The sequence below is a fragment of the Phyllopteryx taeniolatus genome, chromosome 23, assembly GCF_024500385.1.
Source record: "Phyllopteryx taeniolatus isolate TA_2022b chromosome 23, UOR_Ptae_1.2, whole genome shotgun sequence".
Classification (NCBI taxonomy): domain Eukaryota; kingdom Metazoa; phylum Chordata; class Actinopteri; order Syngnathiformes; family Syngnathidae; genus Phyllopteryx; species Phyllopteryx taeniolatus.
The window spans coordinates 7,410,615-7,431,311 of NC_084524.1; the positions used below are offsets into that span (position 1 = coordinate 7,410,615).

The 20,697-nt window shown below is 42.9% G+C and overlaps 2 protein-coding genes and 1 long non-coding RNA gene across 12 annotated transcripts in view; 1 reads left to right on the top strand and 2 right to left on the bottom strand.

Annotated features, from left to right (window-relative positions):
- Window positions 1–20,697, top strand: part of LOC133472529 (gastrula zinc finger protein XlCGF57.1-like) — a 200,021-nt gene that overhangs the window by 116,239 nt on the left and 63,085 nt on the right. The window lies entirely within an intron of this gene.
- LOC133472567 (zinc finger protein OZF-like) overlaps window positions 1–20,697 on the bottom strand; it is a 284,984-nt gene that overhangs the window by 93,272 nt on the left and 171,015 nt on the right. The window contains exons 3-4 of one of the 10 annotated variants that reach the window (XM_061763620.1): window positions 1,516–1,715; window positions 1,024–1,074 (exon numbers count right to left, since the gene is read on the bottom strand). The exons of the other annotated variants lie outside the window; for them this stretch is intronic. Of the exons in view, the coding sequence (XP_061619604.1) occupies window positions 1,033–1,074; window positions 1,516–1,715 (242 nt within the window). The 3' untranslated portion in view covers window positions 1,024–1,032. Of the gene's footprint in view, window positions 1–1,023; window positions 1,075–1,515; window positions 1,716–20,697 lie in introns of those variants that run through there. 10 annotated transcript variants of the gene reach the window in all.
- Window positions 6,212–15,050, bottom strand: LOC133472601 (uncharacterized). Its single transcript, XR_009786773.1, has 3 exons — window positions 11,860–15,050; window positions 10,074–10,117; window positions 6,212–9,944 (listed from the first exon to the last, which is right to left on the bottom strand). It is a non-coding gene; the product is annotated as an uncharacterized LOC133472601 (long non-coding RNA).

The following is a 20,697-nucleotide window of genomic DNA, read 5'->3' on the forward strand; positions in this document are numbered from 1 at the left end:
AAAATTTGATTTTGTAAAATTTTATTTGTTTTTTTAGATTATAAGTGATATTGTTGAGCAATATCTGAATTTGCACAATAATATTTGATTTATTTTTATTTTATTTGACGTTCATACGCTGATTTGAAAAATAAATCATGTGACTCACTAGTTACTCACTACTTGAGTAGTTTTTACACAGAATACATTCTTGCTCTTACTCAAGTAATTATTTGGAGGACTACTTTTTACTTTTACTTGCGTCATATTCAAAAGCAACAGTACTCTTACTTAAGTACAATATTTGGCCACTCGACCCACCTCTGCTTCTTTCGCAAACGATTCGAACCGTTCCAACTTCAAAGTGTTCAGCTCATTCAAGCCATCCGATGAACGAGACAAAATTGTTAAAATTTCCGAGATTTAAAAAAACAAGAAAGTCCAAGAAATTCAACATTTTTCCAAATTTACCTCCAGTTTCCTTATTTCAACTTATTTAGCTCATTGAAGCCATCCCATGAACGATTCAAAACTACTAAAATGTTCGAGATTTTCAAAATAAAAGCCTGAAAGGCAAAATTTGCATGAATTTACCTTTCCAATCGATTTGAACCGTTCCAACTTTAATGTGTTCATTTCATGCAAATATTTCATGAAGTATTCCAAATTGCTGATTCCCTAGAATTTCAAAATAAAAGCCTAAAAATTATAAATGATTACATCACCACCTCCAGTTTCCTTATTTTTCGAAATTTCAAACTGTTCCAACTTCAACGTGTTCATCTTATTCAAGACATGCTGGATACTATTTTAAATTGCTAAAATTCCCTAGATTTAAAAAAAGGAAAAAAAGCATGAAATTCAACATTCGTGCCCCAAAATGAACAGGAAATGACCCGGAAGTGCCGCAAATTGAACAGGAAGTGCCTGAAATTGAACAAGTAGTGCCCTAAAATGAACCCGTCTCATTCCTACTCCGAATTTGTTCAAAGGTTTCCGAATAAACAATCCGCATAGATGTCAACCTTAAATCATGTCACAGACTGGGCTCCGTCATCTCGACGATCTCGGGATCGATGGAATGTTACGCCGCCCCTGGAAGTAACCGAGAGAAGACGATTTAGGTAAAAGACCCGCCCCAGTCGGGGATTTGTCAGCAGCGGGCTCAGAAGCAAATTTCCTGGACGACAGCGGCTGTCTATCGCACGCCGGGTTCCCGAGCTCCTGTGCCAACCGACGCCCGAGCTTATCGCGGCCCACGCGTGACTATGCAAACAAATAAGCAATGCTCAGTGTTTCAATACACAGAAAGCACGACGACACACACGGTTGCAGAGATAAAAGGTCAGAGGTCAACTGACTTTCGGCGGCCGCTGTCGACGGTCCGGGGACGAGCGAAAGTAGCTGCGCCCTGCCGGGGTCACGTGACGACATTCCTCACCCACCCGACCTCACTTCAAATGTTTTTTGAAAAAGAAAAATAAAGTGTCGGACGTCAAGGAAAGCTTAGCGAGTGAAAGAGTGCGGAATTGTTACCTGCGCGCGTGCACGTTTCCTCTCGTTCCGAAGACAAAAACGTGTGTGAAGATAGACGAGGAGCACACGTCCTTCTACCTTCTTTTTCTCCTTCTTTTGCCTTCTTCCTCCTCCCTTTCGTGCCCTTTTTATCTTTTTGCCTTCTTCTCCAGGGGCGGAGCCAGAGGGGATGCCGGTGTAGCACTGGACCGCCCTGAAATCTAAAGTCAACACGCAGTTACATCTCAAGGCGGTAAAAACGCAAACTTCTCAGTGTTTCCATAAGTGTGCCAGTCTCTCTCACACACAAACACGGGCACATGGTCAAGTTACATCGCACGCCACTTTATGCTTTCAACGGTGCATAAAAGCTTTTGTACTCCTGGGCTATTTTCTGGGTGAAATTAATTTCAGTTGCAAAAGAATGTGAAAAATTTGGGTTGTGACTAAATGACTCATTTCAATTTTGGGTCTTGAGGCAAAACCAGTTGGGAAAGTTTGAATATGAAACTTATATCTAAAGTGGTCTATCTACCCTCAACTGCCTGGTGAGCCTACAGTATTGTGCTGTTTAACAAGTAGAAACAGTATATACAGTATACGACCATTTCTTGGAGCTGAATTTGCCTCAATTTGTTACTCTACAAAAATTTGATTTTGTAAAATTGTATTTGTTTTTTTAGATTATAAGTGATATTGTTGAGCAATATCTGAATTTGCACAATAATATTTGATTTATTTATTTTTATTTTATTTAACGTTCATACGCTGATTTGAAAAAATAAATCATGTGACTCACGAGTTACTACTTGAGTAGTTTTTTACACAGAATACTGTTAAATATTTTGTAAAAGCTATTGCATGACCTCCATACTTACACAACAATACGGTGATAAGCTAAGACCAATAGCTTATTTTTCAACTAGAGATCTTGCAGTCACAACCACATTTGACTGTTGAGCGATGCACAAGCTTAAATCCAGCCACACTAATACCCTTGATGAAGGCACGCAGCATGATTGTCAGGAATTAGCTGAACAAGCTACTGAATTAGTAGCATTAACCGAGGCATGCAAACTAATGAAAAATAAAGATGGTACAATCTATACTGATAGCCAATATGAGTATTCCACAACAAGACCGTAATTATTGTGAAAAACAAAGTGCAAAACTACAAAATGAAATTTACATTAGCACAGGAAAAACAAAAAAAAAAAAAAAAGGGATGGTGGCACAGATAGATTGACACTTTACAGCCCTAAAAAATAGCAGAAAGAAACACGTGGGTTCATTTAACACACTGTAAAAGAGTCATTTCAGCTGAGTACTCAAACAGGGAAGGTGAGCAAAAGTCTGATAACGGAGCGGGAGCAGATGTGTAGATTCTGAAAACGCTTGCTGGTCAGTGAAGAAAAAAGACACCAACCCGTTTAGTGAGAACTCAGCAGAATGGCACACCCACGTTGGTTACGACATTTGATAAGTGGTTACGTAGCAACTTCGGCTACTATGGTGTTGGTTTTGTTGTTGTGGTACATGGGACGTCCCACCCTCAATGATAAAACCCATTTTTTAGATAGAAAAATCACCTACCAACTGGACCAATATGACAAACCCAATAATAAAAAATGTTGAATCATTAACTCGTGTCAAAAGGAGTAAAGTTGATGATCAGAACTGTGGGCATGGCCTCCAAATGCGGCAAAACGGTTTAATATTTTGTGCCCCCCAAAATCAAGCTGCTTTAATCCTAATTCCATATGCGGCTCTCACCAATGATGCTCAAGAGAATGGACAGAATTGGGGATTTAGATATGACTGGTATGCAACTATAGGTTTTGAATGGGAACACCTTATTGGTGAAACAGGTTATGATTGGTCCAGTTGGTCAAAAAAAAAAAACAGCAAAAGAACATAGAAAGAAGTTTAACCTAAGCAAAACGGCCCATAGTTTAATATTGAAATACAAATCAAGTCACCCAATGTGTTTGATAGTGAGCTTGTGGGCCTATTCTGGTGGAAAAGATCCCCACTTCCAAGTTAACAACATAACTACTAATGATTGGTTCCTTGTTGTCACAGGAGTTTCAGGACAAAATAACAATTGGTTACTATTGATGGAACAAGCAGCAAATGTAGCGAGAAAAGATTGTGTTGTTTGCATGGGTCCCAGGCCTTTGTTGCGCATAGTTCCGGCATAATTATCACAAGATTGTATTATTCCATTTGCACACTGATTGAGGAGCATCTGGAACATTTGCACAACCATTGTCCCAGATGATCGCACTACTCGTCACTTTAAACCGCATACACTCCTTGAAGTCTCAGCGCCCTTTGCACAACGGTCATTGCACCGGACTATTGCGATATTAGTCATTCAAACTGCTGCTAGAGGACTGCATCTTTTTGCACAATTGTTTTTTGTCAATGTCTTTCTGTCTCCAAAGTGTTCTGTAAATTGACTGTCTGTTGTACTAGAGCGGCTCCAACTATCCATCCATCCATCCATTTTCTGAGCCGCTTCTCCTCACTAGGGTCGCGGGCATGCTGGAGCCTATCCCAGCTGTCATCGGGCAGGAGGCGGGGTACACCCTGAACTGGTTGCCAGCCAATCGCAGGGCACATAGAAACAAACAACCATTCACACTCACAGTCATGCCTACGGGCAATTTAGAGTCTCCAATTAATGCATGTTTTTGGGATGTGGGAGGAAACCGGAGTGCCCGGAGAAAACCCACGCAGGCACGGGGAGAACATGCAAACTCCACACAGGCGGGGACGGGGATTGAACCCCGCACCTCAGAACTGTGAGGCTGACGCTCTAACCAGTCGGCCACCGAGCCGCCCGGCTCCAACTACCGGAGACAAATTCCTTGTGTGTTTTGGACATACTTGACAAAAAAGAGATTTATCCTGGCAGAGGCAAAATTATCCAACATAAAACATACATGGTGTTCCTCGTGGGGTTCCTAATCAATACAAATTAGCTGACCAAGTTGCAGGAGGATTTGAATACTTCATATGCTGTTGGTGTACGATGAATAAAAATGTTGATGGGATAAACTATATCCACTTCAATGTACAGAGATTAGGAAATTGGACTCAGAGTGGGTTGGAAGCTGTGCACGAGCAGCTCAAGGACGTTCCAAAGACCGCATAGCTGTCGACATGCTCCTCGCAAGAGAGGGAGGTGTTTGCGGTATGTTTGGAGAACAAACAATACTGCTTCAGATGGCAGCTTGACCAGAGCCATCGATGGTCTACGGACCCTCAATCAACACTCCTTGTGAAACAGCTGAATGGACGTTTTTGGTAAATATAAAACCCTAATTTCACCAATATTGATATCAATTTCTGTTTTTGCAGCCATTCTGACATTGTGTGGATGTTGTTGTATCCCATGCATTCGGGCATTAATCAGTAAATTAATCACCACAGCCATAACCCACATGGAACCGTATGGAGCAGATTTATCCTTTATTGGAGGTTGATAATAATGACGATGATGATGATGATGATGATGTTGTTTTACCTGATTTGTTTCCTGATCCAGGTGATTACGATGTTTAAACTACAACATTCATGTATGACAAGTTTACTCTGAGTGTAAATGTATTTGTTTCATAAAAATGATTCTACAGTTAAAAATCGAAATGAAGTGACTGTAAGATGATATGAGAATTTGTGCAAATACATGATAAACAGGAGGGAAATGTTAAATATATTCTAGAAGTTATCATTTATTTGCTTAGCTTGCATTAGTATTATGGACGATTTTAGATGTCTCGCCTTCAAAAAGATGACTCAGCATCATCCGATGGAAGGGCGCCTGGACCAAGGACGTGATCGGATGTGGTCGGGGACGTGACAGGTGTTGGTCCAATGTTTTGTGTTGTGTCTTATTGTTTAGAACATTATGTCTGGGAAAAACCCTCCTATTTTCAAATAAATGCAGGAGCGACGGGAGAGATTGGTTAGAGCGTGTTGAGAGGCTGTGATCCGAACAATCTCCCGTACGCCCTCCTCATGAGAAAAAAAAACCAGTGTCTTCATTCCTTTTGTGTCTATTTTTTATAATGTTGGGTAAGATAAATCCAACATTAAATTGGTCCTTCGAGCCGGATGTCAACACACCCGAGGATTCCAGTTGTGGAGCCGACTTCCAGTTAAGAGACCGTGGCCACGGCAAGTAAGACCCTTTACGGGACTGGTCTTCGTTCTCCTCAACTGGGATCTGAAGGTTGAAGACAATCCACAGGATTGAAGACGACTGGTGAGTTAAATTTAAAAAAAATTTTAGGAAAAAGGACGCCGGAGTCCACAAATTCCGCGAGGACGGCGGAGTCCTGTACGTACTTAAATTCCGTGTTTAATGAACCTTGTGTAATACTAGTCACTGGCAAGTAAGGGACGGCGGAGTCCGACATATTCCGCGAGGATGCCGGAGTCCTGTACGTACTTAAATTCCGTGTTTAATGAATAAAGAAACTAGGAAAGTTTCGTGGCGTCGTAGTTAAATTCCGTATAGGACGGCGGAGTCCTCTAACGAGCTGTTGACAGACGTAGTTAAATTCCGTGTAGGACGGCGGAGTCCTCTGACGAGCCAGTGTGAATGAAAACTGTTTGAATGAGAGTGTAAATGGGAAATGGGAAACCACTAGGTTTTTCATTCCATACCAAAACAGTGGGAAAGTAAACGGTGGACTTTTGTGGATGCTGTGGTTAATTTTCGTGCACCTGTGCTTCCGAGTCGGTGGTCTCCCGGGAGGACTCCGACTTCCGTCTGGCATGGGGTGAATGAAGATTTCGAGACACTTGGCATTTGGGCTAATTCGATTTATTGAACAGGCCTTAGTGTCATAGCAGCTGCTGCATTGTCAGAACGACGAAAAAGCCCCCGAAAAACCTGGGATCTCAGTTTATCAAGGTTCTAATTCTCTGGGCGTGGAATTAGCCCCCTCCCTCGTTGCATCCGGAAAGATGCTGCTCCTCATGACCATATTTGGAATCGTACCTGCCAGCTGGTGTCTCTTTGGGGGTGTGAAATACCACTACTCGTCTGCTGTCGTCTCTCAGTCTGGTCAATCTTACCCCCGGGGGTCCTTTGTTACGATAATGCCAAACAGTCCTCTTTGAAGACCAGGACCGGTTGTAAACCCCCGACAGGTTTCTGTCAGGGGGATGCAAGACCCCCCAATCAACATATAACTGGTTAAAGGATGTTCTTTGATGTAGAAGTACAAAGAAAAGACAGTTGGTGGGAACACAGGTCTCCAAACATTTGTCCTTCCCAAAGGAACTCTGATTGTATTACTATGAAAATATACTACATAACCCCCCTTTAATGAGATCCCCAAACTCATTACAAACCTAGAGTTACCAAATGACACCTGGCCAGAACCAACAAACCAGCGTTAGCCCAAAAAGTTAACTAATTATCTACAATTTGAAAGAATCTACTTGGTCAAGAAAATCTATCATGCTCCAAGGCATTTACTTATGGTTAACCATTTACTAGGAAAAATAATTATTCTAATAAGGCCGAATCACTCCCTGCGTCTCCTCTTCGCCCCCCCGAGGTCACACGTGCGTACCAAACAGCCAAACAAACCAAATCTCCTCCCCGATATTGAAACGGAGCCAATCCCAAATTTATCAATTTGTACGCGCAGCCTCGCGGAAGCGTCAAGGTTTCGCGGCTCTTGGTCGAAAAACCTTTCTCAAAACGAGACGAGGAAAAGAGCGAGAGTCGTGTCACGTGTCCTTCAGAGCCCCGTACATCAAAACACCCAAAGGGGCCCTGACTCGGATGGCGAACCATACACAACAGAATAATACAAACATTGAAATAAATGAACAAAAAACAGCGTAAAACACAAAAAAGAACTGTGGAAGCACACATATCAAAATACACACGAAATAAAAATAAAAATCTTAAAGGTGGTCTCCCTCCATATGGTCTACAGCTCGTGTCATTGATGAAGAAACTGTAACCCCTGCAGGCCCGGGCCGCTGTCCACCATGAATTAGTCCCAGAGTTCAGGTTTATACACACGGGACCCTGAACAGCTCCAGACCACCCCTGGAAGAACAAAAACATCTGCCAGTATTTTGCAACAAAATCAAACTTAATCCAACCCATTTTCAAATGGATATCTAACAGTACAATATATGGAGGGCAGTCAGTTCTACACATCTGAGGCAGGCATGGTAGTGGCCGTTGCTTAATCCGTAAGTGATAATACCCCCCTTGCATCGCTGTATGCCTCCAAACCCCTGCGGACATGACTCCGACGCTTACCATCGCTGGATATTAATTTGTTTTGTAACACCCTTGCATGAAGGAATCTGAGCCAAGAAAATGACCTAACTTCCTTCACCAAGTCCATCCATCCATTCATCTTCTGAGTCGCTTCTCCTCACGCGGGTCGCAGGCGTAGTGGAGTCTATCCCAGCTGTCATCGGGCAGGAGGCGGGGTACACCCTGAACTGGTTGCAAGCCAATCGCAGGGCACATACAAACAAACAACCAGTCGCACTCACAGTCACACCTACGGGCAATTTAGAGTCTCCAATTAATGCATGTTTTTGGGATGTGGGAAGAAACCGGAGTGCCCGGAGAAAAGCCACGGAGGCACGGGGAGAACATGCAAACTCCACACAGGCGGGGCCGGGGATTGAACCCCGGTCCTCAGAACTGTGAGGCTGACGCTCTAACCAGTCGGCCACCATGCCGCCCATTATCACATCACGCTGTCTATTTCAGTCGAAAAATAAGCTCTTGGTCTTAGTTTATCACCTCATTGTTGCGTAAGTACGGAGGTCTTGTAATAGCTTTTCCACTCTACCATTTGAATGAATGTTTTATCATACTTTGGAAGGGCCAGCACTTTCCTGGACAACAAATGTTTTTTATGTCCCTGAAGGCCTTTTCCGTCCATTTTCTAAGTCCTTCGTTTCTTTACTTCCTTTTTCTATTTTAGACACCATGTTTAGCCAGACAACAATGTCGTCATATCCCTCTTTTATCCATTTTTCTATTATTTTTATGTGGACTTTTATTTCGTCTCGACGTTGAACCAATTTTTCAAATTTAGCTGGCTCTCGACATCGTATTTGGTTATCCATGTGTTTAAATGTTTCATTTTGTAAGGGGTTTGGAGTTGAACATATTTCCAGTCTTTACACGTGAAGCGTTCTCTTGAATCCGGTTTACTGTTATTTTTCCTTATTTTGTGAATTTGGAAGTCAATTTATTTGCACCTAGAGTGACCTTAATACTGACTATTCAAAATGACAGGGTGACAATGAATGTCTGGGGCTTGGTAACCTTCAAACTTTTACCCCCACGGGACGGAGGATTCTTGCACCTGCTTCCAAACCCAGTTGTAATTTGCAATCCTGTCTTATACATTCACACTTCTACACATTCACACGATACTAATAACGTTTTTACAAAGTCACGGAAACACGAAATTTAAGTACGTACAAGACTCCGTCGTCCCTTTGACTAGTATTACCCTAGGTTTATTCTTCTGCAGACTTCTTTGTTGCGCAATTCTTTCCATCAAAATTGTCCATAATATTAATGCAAGCTAAGCTAAACTATGATAATTTCTACAATTTATTTAACAGGTGCCCAAACCCCTATTCTTTCCTAATTTTCCGCTTTACACCCCCCTTGCGTCATGGGCTAGCCCATGCGCCTCCTGACTTAACTGACCCAAAAAGGGATGGGGGTGCCCCTATGAGACCCTCCTGATTCCTCCCCAATTCGGTGGATTCTTGGCACGCACCCCTAACCACCCGCAGCGGCTTGCAATATCTTACCCCTCAGTCGTCCTGTAATTTAAATTTGCGTTAATTTTCACATCATTCCCCTTTTAGTTCCGTACCTCGTAGAGACCCTAGTTCGTAACCGATTGCGTCATCAAGTCCATATTAGCCCCCAGACTGTAATATCTCATTATACCATAGTTACTCTATATTTATTGTTCATGCCAAAACCCATATATCTGCCACTTGACGAATCATAACCTCTGGAGGGGTGTCAATAGATGGTTCGTATTACTCATTACCCCTCAATCATATCATACTCACCGTCAGTGTCACGCTAAGGTACTTACTACCATATCATGTGAACTCCCTCGACAGTATTGCATTAGACATTCCGATATTGGTCATACTCTGTATCCCACCAGTCATGCATGCACCATATCTTCCTAAGCTCTCCTCCATCCAACTTCCTGTGATGAACCTGCATAAACTAGCAACCTCCAATAACAGTATAGTGTTGAATCAAAGTTCAGAATTGGAATACTAACCTCCCGTTCGGATACATTACGAATCAATGTGTCCACTTTACCTGGGCACCCTTCTTCGACAGCTGTCTCAGGTCCGCCGGCAGTAGATGTTACTGGTGGGAGTCAGCACAGCAAAGTTCCTAGAGGCTACTCTCCCAGCAAATACACAACAACAGGAATACACTCCACCATCCATTTTTAAACAGGTCATCTTCCCCGTTGCAGAGGCCCAGCTGACAAGTCCTGCAAACAAGTCCTTTAATAAATTAATCACACCTCTGCAAAAGATGCTCCTGCCAAGGGGGTGGACTCCATAATTCCTGCATTCATACCCCAGAGAAGGGACAAGTCGGCAATGGTCACCAAACATTGATATTATTTCCATAAATAACAAATCATATGTTAACACTGATAATTCATTGTTAACACGTTTCCCAACAGTGGCAATGTCAATAGACCAAGAATCACATAAGAATCGGCATTAAGTCAGCACTCCCATAACCTGCAATAGCTCAACACTGTCACACTGCATCCTCCTGGGCGTCCTGAAAAATAAAGTTATGTCCACAAATCAGAGTCTTCCCCGTGTCCTTATGTACACCGTCACAAAGGTCAGTTAGTCAACAGTCTGTGTAGACCGTACCCACTTGTCAGTCACAAAGTCCTCAGTCGTCATAAACATGTTAGTCTCAGATGACCCCACAAATTGCATAGAAGCCTTCTCCACATGAGTGAATTTGACCCAGTGGTGCTTCAATCATGCCAGAACTAAAAGTTCGAATTCCTAAAATAGGGTCGTGGCCCAAGAGTACTTAATTTGACCTCCGGCTCCCAACATCTTGGGATGCTATGTTTGATATGGGTGAGACTGACTCTTGTATGTGATCACATTCCCACAATCACTCCATTGGTGCTCCATTTCTGCTTTTAATTAACACAACACAAACATTTAACACAAACCGTAAACATTTAACACAAACCATAAACATTTAATACGACATGACAAGCGAGACTTCTCAGACAATAACATTGACCTGACCGTCCATTTCCACTTACACACCCCACAGACAAAACTGAACACAGAATATATATTGGTTGACGCGTAATTCGCAACCAACCCATTTGGAAGCATTTACGTGCTTACCCAAGTCGCGGATCAAAATTTGTAATTTGCAAGCTATGAAACTTGTGCAGCCTCCTGAGGCTTTTTTTTTTAAACGCAATTAATATCCACCTTCCCTCGTTCCTGTTTGGGCAAAAACCGCCTCTTCCCCTGCCATCACGTAACTAGTATTTGAAAGTTGATCGGTTTGAACTAACTAGTACAATCACTACACGTGGTCTTCCTCCTCAGTACCGCGATATTCCTGCTAGATTGACGATTTAAAAATAGCTCTGTTACCAACTGATTTCTAATTATTACTCCCCAAATGTACCAGAAACGGCTTGCTCGTATTTCGGTCTTTACACCCCCGTCACTGCGCATAATTTTCCCAAGATTCCTCTACCAGTCTACAGGTATCCTTCATTGCTTTTTCCTAATTTCCAATATTACATCTGACAGATCCGCAAATCAAGTCCCCCTCTTCCACGTCAGACCAGATTAATTCATCGATCAATGCCCCCCTTTGTATATTACCCCCTAGTGCCCAAATACAGTAGATGGTCTTGGTCCATCGATATTTACATGTGCAGCGTAGGAGGCTTAGTGAGGCATTTGCTAACAAACTACTAACAGACTCATTAACCAATGGTAGGTGAAATCAAGTAGGAGGTCTGCTCCTTTCTGACCTCTCTCTTTCAACCCCTACCGACGTTTAATATAAATTTTGAAGTAGAATTCTATCTGAGGACTGCATGACCTCATACTCCCATAATGGCAAAAATATTTCTAATTTCTCCCACAATCCTATCTAGTGCCTCTGACTAGGGAGATTTCTGACTCTAAGTAAAATTTAACCCTTCTTATACTGAAAACTCCTAAATATATGCCCTGTCTAGCCTTTACCATTTATTGCTGTTCAAGGGCAGGTGACCTGCTTAATACCGATGACCAAATTACCTCAAGTGTGTCCCCACCATCTTCCGACGAGCCACTGATCACCGACCGACTCCGACCTTCGTCCCTCAGCATCATTGATGGCTTTGAAATGTGTCCACTTTGTCCCCCACTGAAACAGACTTTTCATCATATTGTTCCAATTCGCTTGGTAAACGTGGAGACACAGGACCATTCAGCTGCTCTTTGTCTTTCCAGCTTTTTGCCGTCTCCACCACCAAGTCCTTTCCTTGGCTCTCTTTCTGTCATGAGAAACATCCTTCATATAGATGCAATCGTCAGGTTGAAGAGTCTTTCTCAGTCTCTCGTCACAAATAATAACAGTGGCGCCCCCCTTGCTTGCTTCACGGCATTGCTTATGTCTTTGTTATTGTGGATAAACTGAACAGCCGAAACCGGCGACCGACCCGCGGCTCTAACAGCATATGAGAGGGGACACACTGGGTTCTCACTTGTCAATAAGGTCACGCTAGCACGACCGAGCCTCCCATAGTCACCTGTTCAGTAAACGGCGTTTTCTGTCATAGCTTGGTTTATATCCGCTTACTTTCTAGCTTGTTCAATTAAGTCAGTGGAAGATTTTTAAGTCTAACTACCCTTTGTTCTTTTCTTCCTATTTACAGTTGTCTCTGAGTTGCAACCCTCCTGACTTCTGTCTCTTATCCTCAGACGTAAGCCCTGCCTATCGTAAACTTCGCCCACGCACCAGTTGTAAAACGGGCCCCCTAGCTGGGATGCCGATGTCCGGTCATTTAACATTTTAGTGCAAGTTCCCGGCTATTTTAGGGCGCAGGGCCTCGCAGAACTTCCCAGCAATCAACCTTAACTTGTATTTATTAATCTATATATGGTGCTTCCCGATTACCCCTTTTGTGTATTATTACTTTATGTCTCACATGATCAATGCCTTGACCAAGCCTCCCCAACCGCTGTAAGGAACCAGTCACCAATAACTGAGGCAACAATGTTATCTTATTTTTAGCAATCTAAGAATACTATCCCTGATAAATTTGTCCCTTTAGCTCAAAAAGTAGCTCTCCGCTTGTCCACAAAGTGTTGTAATCGACCTGATTTAGAAGACAGAATGCAACTATATAACCCTCCTCAAAATTGGCTTGCCAGAAAGATGGAAAAATCCTCTTTGTCTTCCCTGCTCTAGTGCTGAATCTGGGGAGACAATCAAACAGATTAATCTTCATACCAAATAACATAGTCATTCTCAAAGAAATGTACTCCTCATAATTTCCCTGGCACACAATGCAAATGAGGCACAGTCTCATATCGTATGTACCATAAGTAGCAACACAACCTTATACCTCTGGCCCATCCTTCACTTCTGTGAATGAAAAGAGTTGCATTCGCTATGCTGTATTAATAGTTACTATACTGTATCAACTAAATATTGTACGGATGTCTTTAGTAGACTGGTGTACCTCGCATAATTTTCTTAATTTGGTTTGCCCAAACAGGAACTTCTATGTATATCCACTTACAAAAATCACAGCCTCCCGGTATATTCACAATTACAACCATCCTACCACTTCCTTGTGTGCCATTCCGTAAATAAGCCAAAATAATTCCCTCTGACACACAAGTTAACACATTTTTCATTACTCCTCTTCTAGGCATAAACAAGTTTAAAGCCATCGTATGCGTTAATGTGCTTCTCACAATCATCTCTCACCTCAAGTGCTCTCTAAGCATCTATCCATTTATTAGCCTGCTACTTTTTTCTGCTGCAGCATCAGCACCATTAATAAAGAGTAACACTCTTGACTTTCAGATATCTCCAGTGCCCTGCAAATGGCCAGCGGTTCTGCAGCTTGAGCGGAGGGTTTCATAACATCATTTATGGACCAAAGCATTGGGATTTCAGAATTTGGGTTTCCGCGATATCTTCTATGGCCTCTTGTTTACAAGGATACTACGGCACGTTAACAAAAGCAGTCGGGTTTACCTCGAATGTTACCGGAGTCACGGATGTACATAGACCCCCGTCTGCAGGACCCTCGGACCACAATGAGTCCGGCAGCGAGCTCAACAGCTGTGCGGCGTCCTCATGGTCCGAGAGTTCTCTGCCATGGAATCGCGCTAAAGTCACATGCTCCAACACCCCTCCGTCCACCATGGTACCTTGAATACAAAAACATTCAGTACTGGAAGAGTACAACACATTGGGTATTTGATCTTGTTGCCAATCATTTGCCAAATGGCATTTTCTCACCATGGGTCCCAGTTCTCAAGCTTTATGACCTAGTGCAAGTGAAAAAGTGTGGAAAAGATGTCAAACTCATCATAAACCACTCACTCTGCTCTGGCGTCAAGGTGGAGGCCGCTGCCACACCTTGCTTCCCTATGTAAATACTTTTACTTATTGAGCATCCCATTTTCCCCCTGGATTGGCTCAAAAGCTTCTCTGTAAACCAAATCGTCATTTTTATCATAAAACAGTGTGAGATGGAGAGGATCAATTGAAGGACGATAGGGGGCAAGAGAGTCGATCCAGGCCTTCCACCGCAGGAAGGCCGAGTAAACGCCGCCTCCCTCCTTTGTTTCAGGTTTTAGTCGGGCCCAATATATGTCAGCAGTTGCTTCCGGAAGTTCATGTTGTATCATGTTCCATCTGGAGGATAACTTCTTCCACAGTTCATCATGGTCCCATCGGGGACCCGTATCGTCAGTCCATCTGGGCTACAAAGGATGGTAGCCCTGGTCTTGATAAGCAGATCTCTGCCCATCAGGTTCACTGGAGCCCCTCTTTTCATGAGGACAAACTGATGTTCATGCGTCTGTCCAGCAATTTCAGTCTTTAATGGTATCGTAATCGGCACACTCATGGGCACCCCTGCACAGCTCATTCAGGTGGTTGTCTTCCCTTAGCGGGGTTCAGAGGCTCTGTCTTTCCTCCGTCCCCTGGCTCCGGGCTCATTGGGCATTCGGACCAGGCCTCATCGCAGTAGTACTGGCGAGATGGCTCTTGTTGCTGTGGAGCCTGCTGCGGATGCTGTTGCCGGGACGCGCCCACCTCTCCCTCGTGAAGCTTTGTAGCCTCCTCTTTGAGGTGTGGCCTCTCCGGGTTCCACTGGAGGTCATTGTTGAATCATTGGGTAAACAGTACATTGGCAATCCCAGTGTCCATACTGACCACAATTGAAGCACGCTTGGTCCGTTGGAGGTCGGCAAACAGCCCTGCCTCCGTTGGTGTCCTCTGTCACAACTCCCGCCTCGTCTCCTCGTTGACCCCTGCGGCATCCACATCTGTTTTTCTGCTTCCATTTTTATTTATTTATTTATTTATTTTTTTAATGGCCACTTTACGGGCCTGGGCCAATGGTAGCTTCAAAAGTTGTTCCTGCATGTCCTTTACCTCATCTGATGATTTGTGTTTTCTGTCGACAAAAAGTTTCAAATGGTGTGACCCATGACAATTAAAAAAGCTATCTCCCCCTTTCATGAGGTCAGGGTCTTTAAAAAGTTCAGTCCTAACTTCAACCGGCAAGGTCTCAAGTAAAGCTATTCTATAAATAACATTTGCCTCTCTTAAACGGGAGGGATGTGATCCTGTCTTATCTGTCCAACTACTTATGCAATGTTCGAAGTGAGAACTGGGATCCATGAGAGGTTTGAAGTCCGGAAGCTTCGGCACCGTTGGGGAAGAGGACGGGAACATGTCACACAGCAAATACTATAGGAGCAAAAGGGGCAAATAAAATTTCAGGTTCGACATTATTCAGACCCGACCGTGGCAACATATCATCCGATTGGTGAACCGAAATGCAACAGGCGCGTATCAATCTGACTATGTCACCACGCGCCAGGCTCATGTTGTCCGTCAACTTTTTCAGCCCCTGAATCCAAACTACACCAACAGCAGCCAGTCCGGGCAGCCGTTTCTGTAAAAACTCAAAAATTTTGAAAGACAATATTTGTACATTTACCCACCTTTTTGAATGCGGGCTCGTGCGGAATTGATAGGAGTTTTATTTCCCCTCTACAAATGGTCTGCCATTTGAGACGCCCCTTGACCGGCAATGCCGGTTATAGTGACGTCACTGGGGCCGTTTTCGGAAAGGTCCGTAAATTGTATTTAGCGGGGGAATTTGTCGCTCTTATTTTTTCTTCGCTGAACAGCTGCCATGGCAGGGCACACCAGACAAATCTCATACATTTTTCTACTCAATTTTTCATTCTCTTCTATTTTCTTAACAACATATTTTCCTTCAGCATCCATTACCAATCCTCTCTGAATTTACTCAACCGAGCGCCCCGCAAAGCCCTTTTCCGCCTTACAACACCCTTGTCATCTCGCGAGTATATTAAACTTCGGTGCGTTTTACTGTCTATCTCTTCGGCACTACATTAAAGTAATTATATCACCCCTAACTATCGTTTTTACAAAGACTCCTATGTCCGGTCACATCCCTACCTCCGTTGAACACATTTGGCTGCACACAAAATAACATCCCGCCCATACACACCTCATGATTCACTGGTAACACACTAAAATACATTCTCATCCACTTCTTACGTTTCACCTCCTGCTCATACGCTCTTATTCAACCAGCACCTTTTACGCCATGCATTCAAACTCCGCGTGCAGGCCGAAGTGGGCCAGAATCGTCTCGATTCACAGAATTCCTCTTCGCTCAGGTTTTAACGGCTCCGTAACACATGCGTGGCCTCACCAATTCAACCGCCGCCGTATCCATCCCCCAACAAAACATCCGGGGTCGTGTCTCGTCTGATTCGCTGGAACACTGGCCAGTTACGTTGACCCAAAAATAGACCAACATGACGCAAACCCGCCGTGTTCCCGGCCGCCCGGCATCCGAGTTGTATATATATATATCTATATTAATTTATCATACCTTACCTGTATTTTTTGTAACGATAATGGGTACCTGTTTAGAGCGCTTTATAACTGTTTACATAGATATTTTTTTATAATTATATTTATTATAGTTCTAGGGTTTTTCTTCATATTGTGTACACAATTAATAAGTCGTATCACACAGAGTAGTCGTATCACACACACTTAGTCCACGGGTCTTTTTCCAGATCTACTATGAGTCTCTTTCGTTCCCAAATAGAGCTCACCTCGTCTGTTACTTAATTTGCTCACACTTGATGACGCCCGGCCTCAGATTAGCATAACAAACCCGACCAGGAGTCGAACCTTCGAATTTCATTACACAGGCTTCACCCCACCTCGGCCCCGCCTTATGTGGATGTGATCCCTCATCTTCCCACTGAGAGCGTCGTGTGATAACTTATCCCAATAGCCGCGTCTGCTAGCTTTGGCGGCCTCACATGGACCGCCGACGTCACTTCTCTCAGACTACGCTTCCACACTCATTCTGCTAAATAGTAACCTGGCCAGGTTGTGTTCAATCGGTACTTCACGACTATGGGCTATGTTACTCATCTGGTGACGTGCCTTGCTAATTTAACGGCCGGACTGACATCATGCTAGCATCCGAGCTCCGCATGAACGCATCCGTTCTGAAACTAAGCGCACGTCCCAAATCGAGCATTCTACTGTTAACACTTTAAAACTTCTTTTGACATTTGTGTGTCGAACTCATTCACTCTTGAAGGGCCTTCCCCTCCGCGGGTCCAAAATACCAGTAAAAACAACACGAAATTTAGACGAAACTTCAAACCACCCCCTCTGACACGGAAGCACAGGAATGTGCCCACTAGTCGATTTCAATACAGCACACAAGCCACTAGCGTCAGCGGCGCACGGCCGCCAGATTCAAACAGTGAGAAAAGACTCACCTTTTTAGCCGGCCTGAAATCTGAAGCGGCCCCGCGTCGCTGACTCCCGGCCGCGCCGCAAAGAAATCCTGCCGACAACGCCATTTTGTGGTTAATTTTCGTGCACCTGTGCTTCCGAGTCGGTGGTCTCCCGGGAGGACTCCGACTTCCGTCTGGCATGGGGTGAATGAAGATTTCGAGACACTTGGCATTTGGGCTAATTCGATTTATTGAACAGCCCTTAGTGTCATAGCAGCTGCTGCATTGTCAGAACGACGAAAAAGCCCCCGAAAAACCTGGGATCTCAGTTTATCAAGGTTCTAATTCTCTGGGCGTGGAATTAGCCCCCTCCCTCGTTGCATCCGGAAAGATGCTGCTCCTCATGACCATATTTGGAATCGTACCTGCCAGCTGGTGTCTCTTTGGGGGTGTGAAATACCACTACTCGTCTGCTGTCGTCTCTCAGTCTGGTCAATCTTACCCCCGGGGGTCCTTTGTTACGATAATGCCAAACAGTCCTCTTTGAAGACCAGGACCGGTTGTAAACCCCCGACAGGTTTCTGTCAGGGGGATGCAAGACCCCCCAATCAACATATAACTGGTTCAAGGATGTTCTTTGATGTAGAAGTACAAAGAAAAGACAGTTGGTGGGAACACAGGTCTCCAAACATTTGTCCTTCCCAAAGGAACTCTGATTGTATTACTATGAAAATATACTACAATGCAAAGGCAAGAATTCTCCACTCGAAAGAGTTGAAGTGAGAATTACCACAGAAAGTAAATTTGAATCACCGTCCTACTGAAAAGAAATAGTGTTCTAGACTACCCTAGGTAGTATTACACTGAACCAAATTCTTTCAAATGGGGAAAGGAAGTAGTAAAATAAAAAACAGGAATCCACTGCAGTGTAAAGGTTGGAGGTTCATTAAATTAAATTTAAAAGAAAAAGAAAAAACAGGATCCTGATCAAATTTAATATTTAGAGACAGGGATAACCAAACACGGCTTTAATGGTTGGTTAAATACACAAAAAATAGCCGCGTTGCAGGAATCAAATTATATAAAAAATATAAGACAAGCCACCGTTAAACGTGGAAAAGGCCCTGTTGTCTGCAGCCTTGCAGCTTATCACAAAAATAGAAGATAAAAAAGAATGTGATGAGCTGCAGTAATACAGAGCATGCGTACCAAACCCACGCACATTGTTAAATTCATTAAGACCAGACGCTACTGTGTTTACAGTAGTGGACATTAATGCATTAATGCAGTAATGCATTCTTTTCAGTACCAATAGAAAATAACAGTCAATTTTGGTTAGCATTCACATTTGAGAAAAAAAAAAAAATATATATATACATTTACTAGATTACCGCAAGGTTACTGTGAAAGTCCAACTATTTATTCACAAGTTAATTCACAACACGCATGTCTTCTGGCATCTACAGATGAAGACACATGCAAAGATTCATTGGCCTTACTGCATCATCTAACAGAAGAGGGACATAAAGTTAACAAAAATAAATTGCAATGATGTAAAAGACAAGTTAAATATCTAGGCCATAATTTAAGTATAGGAGGAAAGACTATATTAGAAGACAGGAGAGCTATAGTCTTAAAAAATCCTAAACCACAGACGAAGAAACATATAATAATCATTTTTAGGTCTGACAAATTATTGTAGAGCATGGATTCCAAACTATGCAGAAATTGTTGCACCATTGTCAAAATTAATGTATGAAAACAACCTTAAAATGACATCACCTGTTTAATGGAGTACAGAGGCAGAAAAGGCCTTCTGTGACATTAAACAACATTTGGTGTCCAGTGCTGCGCTAGGCCTTCCAAATTTAATGATAAAACATTCATTCAAATGGTAGATTGTAAAAGCTATTGCATGACCTCCATACTTACACAACAATACGGTGATAAGCTAAGACCAATAGCTTATTTTTCAACTAGAGATCTTGCAGTCACAACCACATTTGACTGTTGAGCGATGCACAAGCTTAAATCCAGCCACACTAATACCCTTACTTGATGAAGGCACGCAGCATGATTGTCAGGAATTGGCTGAACAAGCTACTGAATTAGTAGCATTAACCGAGGCATGCAAACTAATGAAAAATAAAGATGGTACAATCTATACTGATAGCCAATATGAGTATTCCACAACAAGACCGTAATTATTGTGAAAAACAAAGTGCAAAACTACAAAATGAAATTTACATTAGCACAGGGAAAAAACAAACAAAAAAAAAGGGATGGTGGCACAGATAGATTGACACTTTACAGCCCTAAAAAATAGCAGAAAGAAACACGTGGGTTCATTTAACACACTGTAAAAGAGTCATTTCAGCTGAGTACTCAAACAGGGAAGGTGAGCAAAAGTCTGATAACGGAGCGGGAGCAGATGTGTAGATTCTGAAAACGCTTGCTGGTCAGTGAAGAAAAAAGACACCAACCCGTTTAGTGAGAACTCAGCAGAATGGCACACCCACGTTGGTTACGACATTTGATAAGTGGTTACGTAGCAACTTCGGCTACTATGGTGTTGGTTTTGTTTTTGTGGTACATGGGACGTCCCACCCTCAATGATAAAACCCATTTTTTAGATAGAAAATCACCTACCAACTGGACCAATATGACAAACCCAATAATAAAAAATGTTGAATCATTAACTCGTGTCAAAAGGAGTACAGTTGATGATCAGAACTGTGGGCATGGCCTCCAAATGCGGCAAAACGGTTTAATATTTTGTGCCCCCCAAAATCAAGCTGCTTTAATCCTAATTCCATATGCGGCTCTCACCAATGATGCTCAAGAGAATGGGCAGAATTGGGGATTTAGATATGACTGGTATGCAACTATAGGTTTTGAATGGGAACACCTTATTGGTGAAACAGGTTATGATTGGTCCAGTTGGTCAAAAAAAAAAAACAGCAACAAAAGAACATAGAAAGAAGTTTAACCTAAGCAAAACGGCCCATAGTTTAATATTAAAATACAAATCAAGTCACCCAATGTGTTTGATAGTGAGCTTGTGGGCCTATTCTGGTGGAAAAGATCCCCACTTCCAAGTTA